Source organism: Magnolia sinica, chromosome 4 (genome assembly GCF_029962835.1).
Source record: "Magnolia sinica isolate HGM2019 chromosome 4, MsV1, whole genome shotgun sequence".
NCBI lineage: Eukaryota > Viridiplantae > Streptophyta > Magnoliopsida > Magnoliales > Magnoliaceae > Magnolia > Magnolia sinica.
Genome location: NC_080576.1, coordinates 10,061,859 through 10,075,692, shown reverse-complemented (window position 1 = coordinate 10,075,692; position 13,834 = coordinate 10,061,859). Strand labels below are relative to the sequence as shown.

The window sequence follows — 13,834 nt, the reverse complement described above, 5'->3', positions numbered from 1 at the left end:
AGTGAAATGGGAAGGGTAAAGCAGTTTTAGGGCCCACTTGGACACACCCTCCAAAGAGGGCCACTGCCAAAGTGTCAATGCATAAGCGGCCGTTTTGAATCAACACTCCAATGATCCATATTAAGTAGTCTATTACATATTAAATAGTTTCATTCAATGTTTGTTCAATTACTCTTTTACCTATAAATGCAATGTAGACATCGGGTTAAGCAATAATGATATCTCACAACTTATCAAAATTAGTTGTTACTCTATTAATTGTAGATGCAAAGATTGATAAATCAAAACTAATAATTGAAAACCCAAATAGCATACACTGCATTAGGGACTCGAGATATAACAGACTTGTCATCATATGAGACAACTTGCTCCTCAAAATAGGGAGGAGTGGATAATAATGTGAAAATGGAATAGGAATATCTTACCTGAGCTTTTGGCCTTATTCAATTTGATATATCAAAGGTGTTCTAGATTGTGCTATTTGAAAAATCTTTGGGGATGATTCTTTAAATATGGGGCTAGTCATTTAGTATTCGGGACCATTTACATCATGGGTCCCTCGGAGCTAAATTAGACAGGATGCCGAATTTCCTAAAGCCCCAGTGTTGGTCGTTCCCGTAACCCAAAGCTCCATTGGGACTATCGTGATGTCCCTGCGACATCCACTCCGTCTATCAGGTTCATGTTAGGATGTGAGCCCAAGAATTAAGCAGATCAATAGTAACTCCAGGTGGTGGGAGCACTTCACAGGAAACAATGGAGATGGAAACGGCTACCATTGAAACCTTCTTGGGGCCACCGTGATCCAAACCATTCATCTACTGGGTCCCACCATGGGAGGCCATACCTCAAAAAATAACACTGGTTTAATGATTTTAGGCCACCAAGTGGAGGAAAATTTTCTCACTGAATCTAGTCAGTTGGTTGTATCTCTTCCATAACTATCCATCTTTGATTGTTAAATGCCCTTCCAAACAACTTGATTTATTTATTTATTTATTCAGTAACGACCATCCATTTCGGGTCGCTCAGATTACGGTATGGATCTCATGGATGCCACGTGTACGGTATACTGTTTGACAACAAACTTAGATATACACGTGTAACATTGCATCCTTTGTCAAGAAACATAACATGCACTTCAGGACTACAAATAAATCAATGCAAATGCAACCAAAGACACTAGCTACATGGACATGGAGGTGAGACAGGGTCCCTAGAGGCTTCCTCCAACCGTTTGATCTTCACCTCTTTGAGCACATTCCGGGCCCACTCCACCAAGTGGGTCTCATTGTGCCCGATCTTGCTAGCCTTGTAGAAGGACATGCACCCGCCAGGCGGCTCAGGATTCGGGCATTCATCACCTTGGGCATCCCTCCAAGCGCCCTGATGTTTCATTCCTGACCAGCTCGCTTCCCAGTGGTAAACGTACTGTCCTACACCTGCCAGCTCTAACCACCCTCTTGGGAAGAACTCCATCACACTGCTGTTCGTATCCATCAAGAACATGTTGGTCAGCTGGGCCCCATGCGAAGACGCCAGAATGTCCGTTGAACTCATCATCTTCACCTGAATCAAGCCACACAAAGCACAACTACGTTATTCATCTTTAGGAGACTGGGAGGGAGGATGGCAATGGTCTGAATTATTGTTGGGTGTTTATAGGGTGTGGGGACCTCAATCGTTTGGTTGACCAACCATTTGATCAAGACTGGACGGCTGCGATGGCAACTTGCACCCAAATTCAGTGCAGTCAACACTCACGATATCATCCCTTCACGTGGGGAGAGGATAATGAGGTTAAGCTTACCACACCTACGTGAGCTGACATCCTAATAAATTGATCTTTGATCGCCGCCCAGGTGTGGGGATCACCACTTCTGAGGTTGGTCCATGTTGAAAACCGGTACCTTTAATCTATGCTAGAATAAGGGAGTTCGATGAATCCAACTCTAACTCAATTGATCAAGCGAATATCGAATTTTTTAGTTAAGTTTTTGGATAATTTTTTCGAGCGATAGAAGATTAAGATAGAAGATTAAGGCTCGATTGATCAGGCATACTCGGAAAAAACATACTTGCTCTCTGAATGATTTTAGGCATGTATGATTGATTGGACATGTGTCGTCGATTGATCGAAGGTTCAAATATGTGTCATCAATTGATCAAAAGTTCAAATGATGGTTTTGCAAGATTTTTTTACAAGTGCTTATTTTGTTTCTTAATTCGCTTGTAATCTTACATAAGTGTTTATAATTATGGGAATTAGGATAAGTCACTTACAAGAAATGCTTTGGATGTGAGAGAGAGAAGCTAAGGTTTTGAAGAAGAATTTTGAATTTTTGTATTTGTAAGTTAATTCTATCTTTTGTAATTTATTTTTATGAAGAATTAATTATCACTTTGTACCGTGGTTTTTTTTACAAATTTTTTTTCTTTTCAAAATGTGTTTTATCATGTGGTTACTTTATTTATATTTATGTATTATTGTATGATTCATTTATGAGGTTGCTTCCATGTCTCCCAGTAGTCCATACCTAATAAAATGAAAACTAATATACCTACGTTGGCCAATGGCGATCATAGGGCAGAAGAGGACACAGTTTGGCCAGTGATGATGCCACTAGGCAAGTGGCTAATGGTCGATGCTCTGTGAGCAGCATCATGATGTATGTATTTTACCCACATCATCCATCTATTTTTCCAGTTCATTTTAGGCCCTGATCTAAAAAATGAGGCAAATCGAAATCTCAATGGAGCACACCACATAAAAAAGTAGTGATTGAGTGTCCACCGTTAAAAACTTCTTAGGCCCCATTGTAATGTTTATTTGATTGATCGGGTCATACAGACCTGGATAAAGGGAAAAAAACAAATATCCTTGATCCAAAACTTTTGTGGCCCCCAATTTTTTTTAAATGATGGTCATTTAATCAACACTATTTCCTATGATATGGACCACTTGAGATTTGGATCTACCTTATTTTTAGACTCATGCCATAAAATGATCTGCAAAAATAAATGGACGGCATGGATGAAATACACGCATCATGGTGTGTTCCACAGAGTATCGATCATTAGCCAATCCGCGTCCAGGAAGATGGCCAAGTGTGCGTGGACCCCAATATTGGTATGGGACAAATATCACAACCGTACGGTCTTAATTGTCAGTTTGTGCGCCGGCTACGGTCTTCAGCTTTTTTTTTGGCAACTGCCTAACTTTGATGGGTCACTTCCAAGTTAAAGCAGAGGACAAAAAACACAGGAAAAAGAGCCCACCGAGGTGCATGCATCGCAGATAATGAGGTGTCTCCCAGCTATGAAAACTGTACTTTCAAAAATCAGACCGATCCAGCCATTGGTGAGCTACCACGGGAATTTAGAGTTTTTGGAGTGGTTGTACATTGTTTTCAATGGTATGGCCCACCTGATGATTTTTCGAATACCATCATCATGATTCATGGTTGGGCTCGCCTGTTGATCACGTTGGACCGTATGAAAACAATACGGTAGGTAACATCATTAAAAAAAAATGTACCACCACCCAAAAGCATACTATTCATGTGTTGGTCCACATCATAGTTGGATCACTTGATTTTTGAGGCGTCTCAATTTCACGTTGGGATAATCCTTCTTTACTGGTTGGATTTCATGGAAAATCATGATGGCCCCCACGCGCAATAGTCGTAGGCCACACCGAAGCAAACAGTGGAGGCGATGAAGCTTAACATTCCTGGGCCACCGTATTGTATATACCATCCAACCTATTCATGGAAAGCCATCTATCAGCCTGATGTAAAACTCAGTGGCCGCCGGGAAGGTTTCAGTGGTAGCATCCCCATCCTCACTCTTCCCTGTGGTGTGGCCCACTTGAGTTCCAGATCGACCTTATTTTTCGGATCACGTCGTAATACGATCTGGCACAATTAATGATGGAGAGAGAGAGAGAGAGAGAGAGAGAGAGAGAGAGAGAGAGAGAGAGAGAGTACCCCACCTGATCGCAGAAAGTCATATTATCCGATCTGGCCACCGTCAATCTGCACCCTTCCACCTTCCCACACTCCCTCTCGAATATCCCCACCACCCCCGACTCGTTCTTAAACGCCCTCGCCCCAGTCCTCAGCAACACCGTCAGCCGAACACCACCCCTCTCCTTATCCTGCGCACCCCCGCTCACGTTACAATACGCCCTCGCCCTACACCTCATCATATCAAACACCTCCATCCTCTTCTCCTCCACCATCCTCCCCATATTATGTCTAAACACTACCGCCTTCTCCAAACAGGTGGGCCCACCATCACCACCCTCAAACCCCTCCACATTCACTACCCCACCAAAGGTGGCCCCCATCAACGTCCCCACCCAAGTCCCCATCTTCACCCTAACCTCACCCCAGTGATATAAAATCCACCGGGTGGGCACTACGCACCCTTTCCGTTTATACCACTCCACGAAAGGCATCATCGCCATTAACCCGTGCCACAGGTTGTCGTAGTCGTAGTAAGTATCCGACACGTACGTCAGCCCTCCAAGAACCGTCGCTCCTCTCGGCAGACTATCGGGCCACGCCAGTGCATACGAGTTCCTCCCGCCGTCCAATCTGTCGCGGCCCATGAGGCACAAGAGCCTACCTTTCGACGCCTCCGATGGGAAGTACTGGTACTCGGACTCGCCCCCGTCGTACGTGTCGTTGAGGGAACTCATGAACCACGTGTGGTCTTGCATTGCTGTGGTGGCGAAGCGGAGATCCTTGAGGGGGAGGAAGGTGACGGAGTCGCGTAGACGGGAGATGATGGCGTCGAGGTGGGCAGTGCAGTTGAAGCTGAGGTGGGTGTTGAAGATCTTTTCTCCCCATGAATGGAGGGAAGCCCATGAAGGAGAGTGTGCTGATGGAAGAGAGAATGGGGTTTCTACAGATTGGATTTGGAAGAGAATGAGAATGGTAACGAAGGTTATGATGAGGGATACGAAGATTTTTGGAGAGCAGAAACAATAATTTATCGTTCTTTGTTTTGAGAGGATGTTGGGCTTTTTCTCTATTTCTATTGGGTTGCTTTCGTTGTTGTTGTTCATGGTGGAAACTGTATGAATTGGAAAGTGGACCTGTTTGGATGTTAGATTGGGATTTGGACGGTGTGTAAGGAGTAGATGGGAATGGAATCTTTTTTTTTTAAAATCCTTTTATTAGTTGTGGAATGAGCTCTTTTTCCTTCTTTACGTGGGTTTTGCGTCTTGTGTGAGATGGGGCGTGAAAAGAAGAGTAAAGCGTGACGTGTAAGCTGGAAGAAGGATTAGAAAAATGCGGTGGATTTGGTCCGTCGCGGCTGAGGATCTACTATTTGCACCCAGCCACTGGGGCCCACATTATGAGATGTCTGATATTTTGAACCGTCCATAATGTGTACACAATTATAATTAAGTAATTTTTTTTAAATTTACTCTTCATTGATAATCTCATAATATGATTTTCAGATTTAAATGTGATACATTCATGTTGAGATAATGACGGAAAAAGTCGCACGTTTGATTCTACATATTATACATGTGCGGTCCCGATCATCGGATCAATCATCAAGTGGGCACCGGTGTGTGGCGAAACAAGGGAAGCGGATTGCGTGGTGTGCCACACACCACCGAACTCAAGTTATGTAAGCTCCACTGTGCTGTATGTGTTATATCTACACCGTCCGTCCAATTTGCTAGATAAGTGCATGGTCCCAAAACGAGGCAGATGCAAAGTTCAAGTGGACTACAGTGAGGATTGAATGCTTACCATCCAAATTACATAAAGCAGTGAGGATTGAAAGCTTACCATCCAAATTTTTTGTGGAGGCCATAGAAGTTTTCGAAGAGGCTGATATTATTAACGACAGGTGGGAACTCAGGTGTGGTCCACTTGAGATTTACATTGCTTCATTGTTTTAGCCCATACCCTAAAATGATTTACAAAATGGGTGAATAGTGTGGATATAGCACATGCATTATTGTGGGCCCACTGAGCTTGATTTCGTCAATATATAAGGGAGATGGGTGATGCGTGGCACACCATGCAATCCGCTTCCCAACACAAGCTGGTGGTTCTGCGTGGCTAAAACGGCGAAATGAAAGCTGAATAGAAATTGGTGAGGGGCAGTGGGGCTGAACGTGGGACGCGGATTGCGTCCTACCCCCGGCCGTCACCATCTGGGAACGGAAAAGAGCTTTGAGTGGCCACTGTGATGTATGGATCTTATCCACACCGTTTATTATTATTATTTTAGAGCGTAAGCCAAAAAATAGGTAGATCCAAGGCTCAAGTGGACTAAACAATGGGGGATTAAACTCTTATGGTTGAAAACTTGTAAGGGGCACAGAAGTTTTGGATGAAGCTGATATTTGTGTTTTCTCATCACCCAGGCCAACGTAATTTTACGAATAGGTTGTATGGCAAATAAACGTGCAGGTCCTAAGAAAGTTTCAACGGTGATAATCATTATCACAGCCGCCTCCAGTGGTGTGATCCAGTTGAGCCTCGGATCTACCTCATTTTAAGACCTATATCCTAAGATAATACGAAAGAAAGGAAAAAAGAGAAAAAAGATGGTCGGTGTGGATAAGACCCATACATGGCCAGTCAGACCTCTGCCCTTTCCCAGCTGGAGACGTTGGGATTTAATCCGCGTCCCTCAGTGCGAGGGAAACGGATAGTGTGGGGTGCCATACACCACCCACCTCCATGTGGAGGTTACCAACTTCTGTGAGATACCATGATGTATATATTATATCCACACCGTATATTCAGTTGACGGCGTCATTTTAGTGAATAGTTTCACAAATAAGGCAGGTGTGAAGCTTAAGTAAACCGTACCACATAAAGCACTAAGGATTGAACGTTTACCCTTAAAAACTTTTGGGGGCCACTGAAATTTTGAATCATTCTGGGATCTGTTTTTTCCCTTCATCCAGGCCTGTGTAACCTTATAAACAGGTAGGATGACAAATAAATAACATGGAGGGCCTTATAAAGGTTTCAATGGTAGAAATCACTGTTTGCACTATTGTTGATCACTTTTCTTTTGAATTTTCCTCACATGGGCCCATGACTTCAAATGACAGCACAGATATAATACATACATCTTGGTGGGTCCCAAAGAATTTGGTGACATCATTCACCTTAAATGTGTGGAGGGAAGGATGATAACTTTTTGAATGGTTATTAATTAAAATTGACTTCAATTATGATGAAATGAAAGTGTTTTTAGCCCTTTAGGCACTAGTTGACTTTTTGAATGATGAAAATACTCCTCTGTCACCCATTCCCTCATATTGTAGTAGTTTTTCAAGTAAGTCGACAGGGCTTTCTGAGAATGAGGTGTGAGCCCCACTAAATCAATTATTGGGACCACACTCGGCTAATTTGATCTGTTAACTTTAATAGGACAGTTATGAACCCACAATATGATTATTAAAAGAAAAAATAGAGTTGTTTGTGGCCCACAATTGCATTAACACTATGAATTAATTTCAAACCGTTTCCACTGGTGTGTTTCATCCATGATGAGCTTTGCTTTCAAACTTGGACAGATTACATGAAAATAAAATCCCTTTCATTTATATGGCCTGAATTTGCTATAAAATGCTTGGTAAACCCCACATAAGATGTGAAATGAGTTCAATAGGCGGGTCACTTGTACGAGAAGGATATTTAGCAATTTTTTTATTTTTTAAATTCCTTTTTTTTTTTTTCTCTTATGGGAGAGAACCATTTCTCCGTTAGGACCATTGTCACCTTCATGGGAACCACTCTGTCAAGCTTCCGGCATCACTCCTTCCATTTTGACGAGCTTTTGAGTGTTTTTTTTTTTTTAAATAAAAATTCAACCATACTCTCCAACGTAAAAGCTATGACAGTTAAAGATAGGTTTAAGTTAGGGTAATAGTGACTTTTATGTATTTTCTTATAGGCATTAATGATGAGAGTTTATGACATGGAGGAGAGTATTGTAGTTCCTTTTATACTTGCTTTTGTGAAAGTTTATAAAATGGATGAATTTTGTAATGGAAGAATGTTGTAATGGATGAATTTTAAAATGAAAAATGTTGTAATGAATGAATTTTGAAATAGAAGAATATTGAAATGAATGAACGGTCATAATTCTCATAATTCTCTGTGGGTTGCAGATCCCACGAAAATAGTCATAATACCTCGTCATATGTCCAATTTCAATAATCTTATACTCGTTATAAAAGTAATTCGATCAACTTCCAAATGACTTTAGAATCGCCTCATTTCGACACTATTTGATTGTCTAAAAGTGGGCTCAAATTAAGTTACTGTAGTCTGCTGATACTTACTGTAGATTGCTAATACTTACTATGGATCATCGATCCCACAAAATTAATCCTGAATCCCTCGTTACATGTCTGATTTAGATGATCTTATACTCATTGGAAAGGTAATTTGATGAACTTTTAAATGACTTTAAAATCAGCTCATTTGGATACCATTTGATTACTTAAAAATGGGCCCAAATTTACTATAGTTTGTCAATACTGATCGTGGATCGTTGGTACTCTATGAATCACAGACCCCATGAAAATGCTCATACCTCCCTTGTTAAAAATCGAATGTGAGTGATCTTATAGTCTTTGGAAATATAATTTGATAGATTTTTAAATGACTTTACAATCACCTCATTTGGACACCATTTGATTGCCCAAAAATAATCTTAAAGCTATTATGGTTTGTTGATATTTACTGTGGATCATCGGTATTCACTGTGAATTATTGGTCCCATGAAAATGGTTATAACTCTCTCCTTATATATCCAATTTAGGTGATCTTATACTTAATAAAAGATAATTCGATTAAATTTTAAATAAATTTAGAATTACTTCATTTAGATATCATTTGTTTTTTAAGAGTGGGCCTAAAGTTACTATAGTTTATCGATACTCACCATGAATCGCAGATCCCACGAAAATAGTCATAACTCGGTCTTTTCATGTTCGATTTGAGTGATCTTATATTTGTTGAAAAGGTGATTTGATAAAATATTAAATGAATTTGGAATCACTTCATTGGTCAAAAGTGAACCCAAAGTTCATTATAACATTTATCACTGAATGCGATATCTAAATAAATGAACTTTATGTCACTTTTTAGAAATCAAATGGTGTCCAAATGAGGTAATTTCAAAACCATTTAAAAGTTTATCAAATTACTTTTCCAGTAAGTATAAGATCACCAAAAGTGAACATATAACGAAGGAGTTGCGACAATTTTCTTGAGATATGCGATCTACAGTGAATATCGATGAAACATAGTAATTTTGGGCCTACTTTTGGGTAATCAAATGGTATCCAAATGAGATATTCCAAATTCATTTAAAAGTTTATTAAATTACTTTTTCAACGAGTATAAGATTACCAAAATCAAATATGAAACGATAGAGTTATGTCTGTTTTCATGAGACAAAATTTTAAAAAAAAACTTTGAAGCTCGTCAAAATGGAGAGAATGACACCGGATGCATGCTGGAAGATCGCTGGAGTGAGTCCCACGAAAATGAAAATAATTCTTATGGTTAATATGGTCCCCTCCTAGGAAAATAGATGAAGAATGAAGAGAAAAAAGGTCCAAACAACATATCATGCGCAATGGACCCACCTATTGAATCCATCATACGTCTTATGTGGGGCTTGTCGGATAGTTTTGTAGCATATTCAAGTTGTCTAAATATAAGAAGTTTTAATTTCCAGTGATCTGCCCAAATTTGAAGATAAAAGTTATCACAAATGGACCACTTTAAAGGAAATAGTTTGAAATGAACTCATAATATATTAATGTAGTTGGGGCCACAGGCTATTCTAAATTTTTGAAATGACTATATCATGGTTCTATTACTGTTTAATTAAAGTGAACAAATCAAATTAGATAGAGGTGATTGATTTAGTGGGGGCCCACAACTCATTCTCAAATGGACTTTTATACCACCGAAACAATCTAACACGGCACGAGAGGAGTGCCGACTGATGGGCATTAATTATGTCCTTCGAAGAGTCAAAAAGCATACGAAGGGTTAAAAAAGGATATGTATTGAAAATCTAAGTATGAATAACCCTTGTACTACCTAAGCTCCCTATGCTGCATTGCTTCTCCGGCCAACCTGTTGCATTTGTTGGATATCACAGCTGTAGGAATGGTGGGCCCCAGTATGAATAGATTTCATCACAATAGTCAGCCCGATTCACTGATCATGAGAGCTACACCATTAAAATCACTATATGACCGTTGATCAAGGCCAATGTACAGGTGTCGGCCAAATAATCAATGGATCGGTTTGATTTTCGGTACAGTATATATACATGGTGGGCCAAAAATTTATACGCATTCGATGTTCTAGACATGGTGGGCCAAATTTTTTTACGCATTCGATGTTCTATACATGGTGGGCCAAAAATCCCATGTGATGATTTTCAGGTTTAAATGTGATACAATCATATAGAGATAACGACATAAAAACTCATAATTTCAGCACAATTTATCCTAATGGTTCACATTCTACAAATTCCACGATTTGTACGGTTCTGATCGTTCCATCAATCATCAAGGGGGCACCGCTTCGCGGCAACACATGGTGGTTGCTGCGTCGCGAAAGAGGCAAAATTCACACTAGAAAATGGTGAGTCCCAAAGCGGGCTGAACGAGAGGAGAAGGATGGTAAACGTTTTCGAAGAATGATTAGAGGCAGAACTCAACTCGCCAACCTTCCTTTGCTGCAGCGCTTCTCCCGCCAACCTGTCACATTTCTTGGATATCACAGCCATAGATATGGTGGGCCCTAGCATGAAAAGATTTCATCACCAAATTCAGGCCGACTCCATAATCATAAGATCTACACCATCAAAATCACTATATGACCGCTGATCAGGACCAATGTACAGGTGTCGGCCAAATAATCAATGGATCGGTTTGACTTTCGGTAGAGTATATCTTTATGGTGGGCCAAAAATTTTCACGTATTCGATTTTCAATACATATGATACGTGTAGGCAAAGATGGGGCTGCATACTAAGTTAGCATGCAGCCGTCTGTATCGTTATCATTCATTTAAGCTGCCGAATATAGTGGAAGGCAGTCAACGGTTGACCACGTGGCTTGGCTCCGGAAGTTGCACGTATGGTTTTACTTTTTGCAATGGACGAATGCTGATGCTAGACGCGACGTTACCCGGACCGCACGTCCCACGTGCGGACATGTAAGGAACAGGAGCCGTTCCTTGGGTTATCGGCTTAGTGAAATTTTCTTAAACCCAAAATTCGTTATGAAGCATGTGGGCCACAGATGTGGGGTGAAATGGACGGCTGGATTTGGCAAAAAGATAATTGAATGTCAATATTCAGCGTTGTAGGTTGGACGGTTTTAGTGTTAGAGTAAGAGTCATAAATAGTAGGGCCCACCATATGAGCGGTTCCGTTCCTGAGATTAGATGCTACGTTAGAATCGTACGTATTCTGCGTTTCTGTTTAGTTTTTTTAATAATTACGATGATGGTTTTTTAATTAATATAAAAGCAATCCATCACGGTCTAAACAAAGATCAAATTGTTGCTTGGACATATTTTTCAAATGATCTTGACCGTTCGAAGTTAGGTTAACTGATGAAATGGTCAACATTTCTCATAATAGTGTGATATTCTCATGGTAGCTCATGAAATGTTCCGTAGACATAATCTAAAGTCTAGATCAATGGATGGGACTTTTCAATTTCTCTAACTAGTAATTACTATAGGAAGTCTCAGGAGAAATGTGTAAAAAACTGACTTTCCCAAGGTGTTTCCATTATTCCTTATCCTCAATCGCCTGCATGAGAACAATAGCGTATGCACTCGTCAACGGTACATGTACCATGCATGAAGTTAAATCCAGACCACCCAAACAGTGGGACCGACTGTATGTGGATCATGTTCCTAAAATCATAGGTATATGACTATTCCATCCAACACTTTCATTCACATTTTTCGGATGAACCTGAACCGTTAACCACTTGCTTCTTCCATTACTTTCAAGGCATCAGATGGACAGGTTCATCAGATCTATGTATCCGTCCATCCACACTGGGATTAACTATCTGATTCGTGGACACTTAGTCTGCTGAAATATGTTCATTGATCGTTTTTCACTATTAACCGTCCAATAAATGTCTACCAAATTGACAGCCATATAATTATTAAATAAGCATTAAGTTTTGGTTTTATGGTACACATCTAAATTGGACCCATTATTTAGATAGTTTAATATGAATTAATCCCACACCACGTTGGTAAGTTTTATAATCTACCTTACTCAAGCCAGTTTTTTTTATTTTTTTTTATTTTTTTAAGGTAATGTGGGCTTGAAACCGTGACCACAATGCTTTGGTTCATGGGACATTTAAATTGAGACTCATAATTTAGATAATTTAATTTGAATTAATTACATGCGACCTTTGAAATCTCTATGTTGACAAGCATCACCCAGTACATCTGATGTTTTGGTTGATGCAACATTTCTATCTTTTAATTTTATAGATATCATGAGCTTCAACCCATATCCTTAATGTTGAAACACAGTCTTCTTCTGAGCCATGGTTAGAACTTGGTCTCACTTCGCCGGCCCACCAAAATTTCTCAATGACCAATTGTGAAATGAAATTTAACAACATGTTTGAAGACTTACGTGGAATCCAATGCAAAATAAAGTGAAAAACAATAATTATCCAATACTAATATCAATGAGAATTATTGAGACATGAATTATTTAAATTTTGAATTCATACTTTGTTTAGAAAGTGAAAATTAATCTCATGTTCCTCTCACAACACTCATGTAAATTCTTCCAAATCATGAAAATGTGCAATGATTCTTTAGTTGAATATACTATTTTCTTTTCCATTCAAATCATAATAACTCTCAAATAAAAATAAAAAGAAAACTCTTTTCATTTTCGACTCCAAACAAGAGGGTTAAGGGAGTATATCAAGATATACTGCAATGCTGTATGTTGGGCTAATGGCCTTTGAATGGAGGTCATGTTCCAATAATATGAACAATTTATAAGATTTGTCTCACCTCATATGATAGACAACAACAAATATATAAAAGCTCTATGTTAGATTGTTTTAACACCTTCATAATTTGGCTATTTAGCTTCGAGCATGTAGGGTCCGTGGGATTTAATCTATATGTGGAATAGGCCCACGGATCTGTCTATGCATGGGACATGACGATCAGGGGTCGGATAGCTTACCTAGCTGAGATGCCGCCATGGAAGTCGGATAAGAATACCATAATACCTGTAGAGCTTAGGATCTTCCTCTCCTTCACACCCTTTCTGCAATTCACAAGATGGAACACGAATTTCTGCTATGGTATAGGATTGGGGACCCAGCTCTCTTTTATAGAATCTGTAGAGAGAGAGTTTGAAACCCATCACAACTCTCTCTCCCACGCTCCACATTATAGCTAGAGCTGTACACGAGTCGAGTCGAGCCGAGTATCGCACTACTCGTACTTGGCTCTTAATGCTCGAGTCGTGCTCGTACTCGACTCTACTCGGCCAACGAGCATGGACTCCCTGCTCGTACTCTACTCGCCCGAGTACAAGCCGAGTATGAGTAGATAACGAGTCAAGTCGAGTCCAAGTTTTCGAGGCGAGTTCGAGTACAAGCAGAAATTGGCCAGATTTAAGGCCATCCAAGGTCCATATTTTGGACAAATTTGTGAGCTGTCTAACGGTCCAAAAATTGGATAGATTTAAGGCCATCCTCGCTGTCCAAAATGGACAGATTGTGGGCCTTTCTCATGGTAAAAAA

General features: G+C 40.0%; 1 protein-coding gene across 1 annotated transcript; it reads right to left on the bottom strand.

The window, feature by feature from the left end:
• Window positions 1–963: 963 nt before the first annotated feature.
• LOC131242397 (uncharacterized) lies at window positions 964–5,167 on the bottom strand. The gene is made up of 2 exons (XM_058240990.1): window positions 3,995–5,167; window positions 964–1,569 (listed from the first exon to the last, which is right to left on the bottom strand). The coding sequence occupies exons 1-2, from the start codon at window positions 5,072–5,074 to the stop codon at window positions 1,183–1,185; spliced, it is 1,467 nt and encodes a 488-aa protein (XP_058096973.1). The 5' UTR covers window positions 5,075–5,167; the 3' UTR covers window positions 964–1,182.
• Between the last annotated feature and the right edge of the window lie 8,667 nt (window positions 5,168–13,834).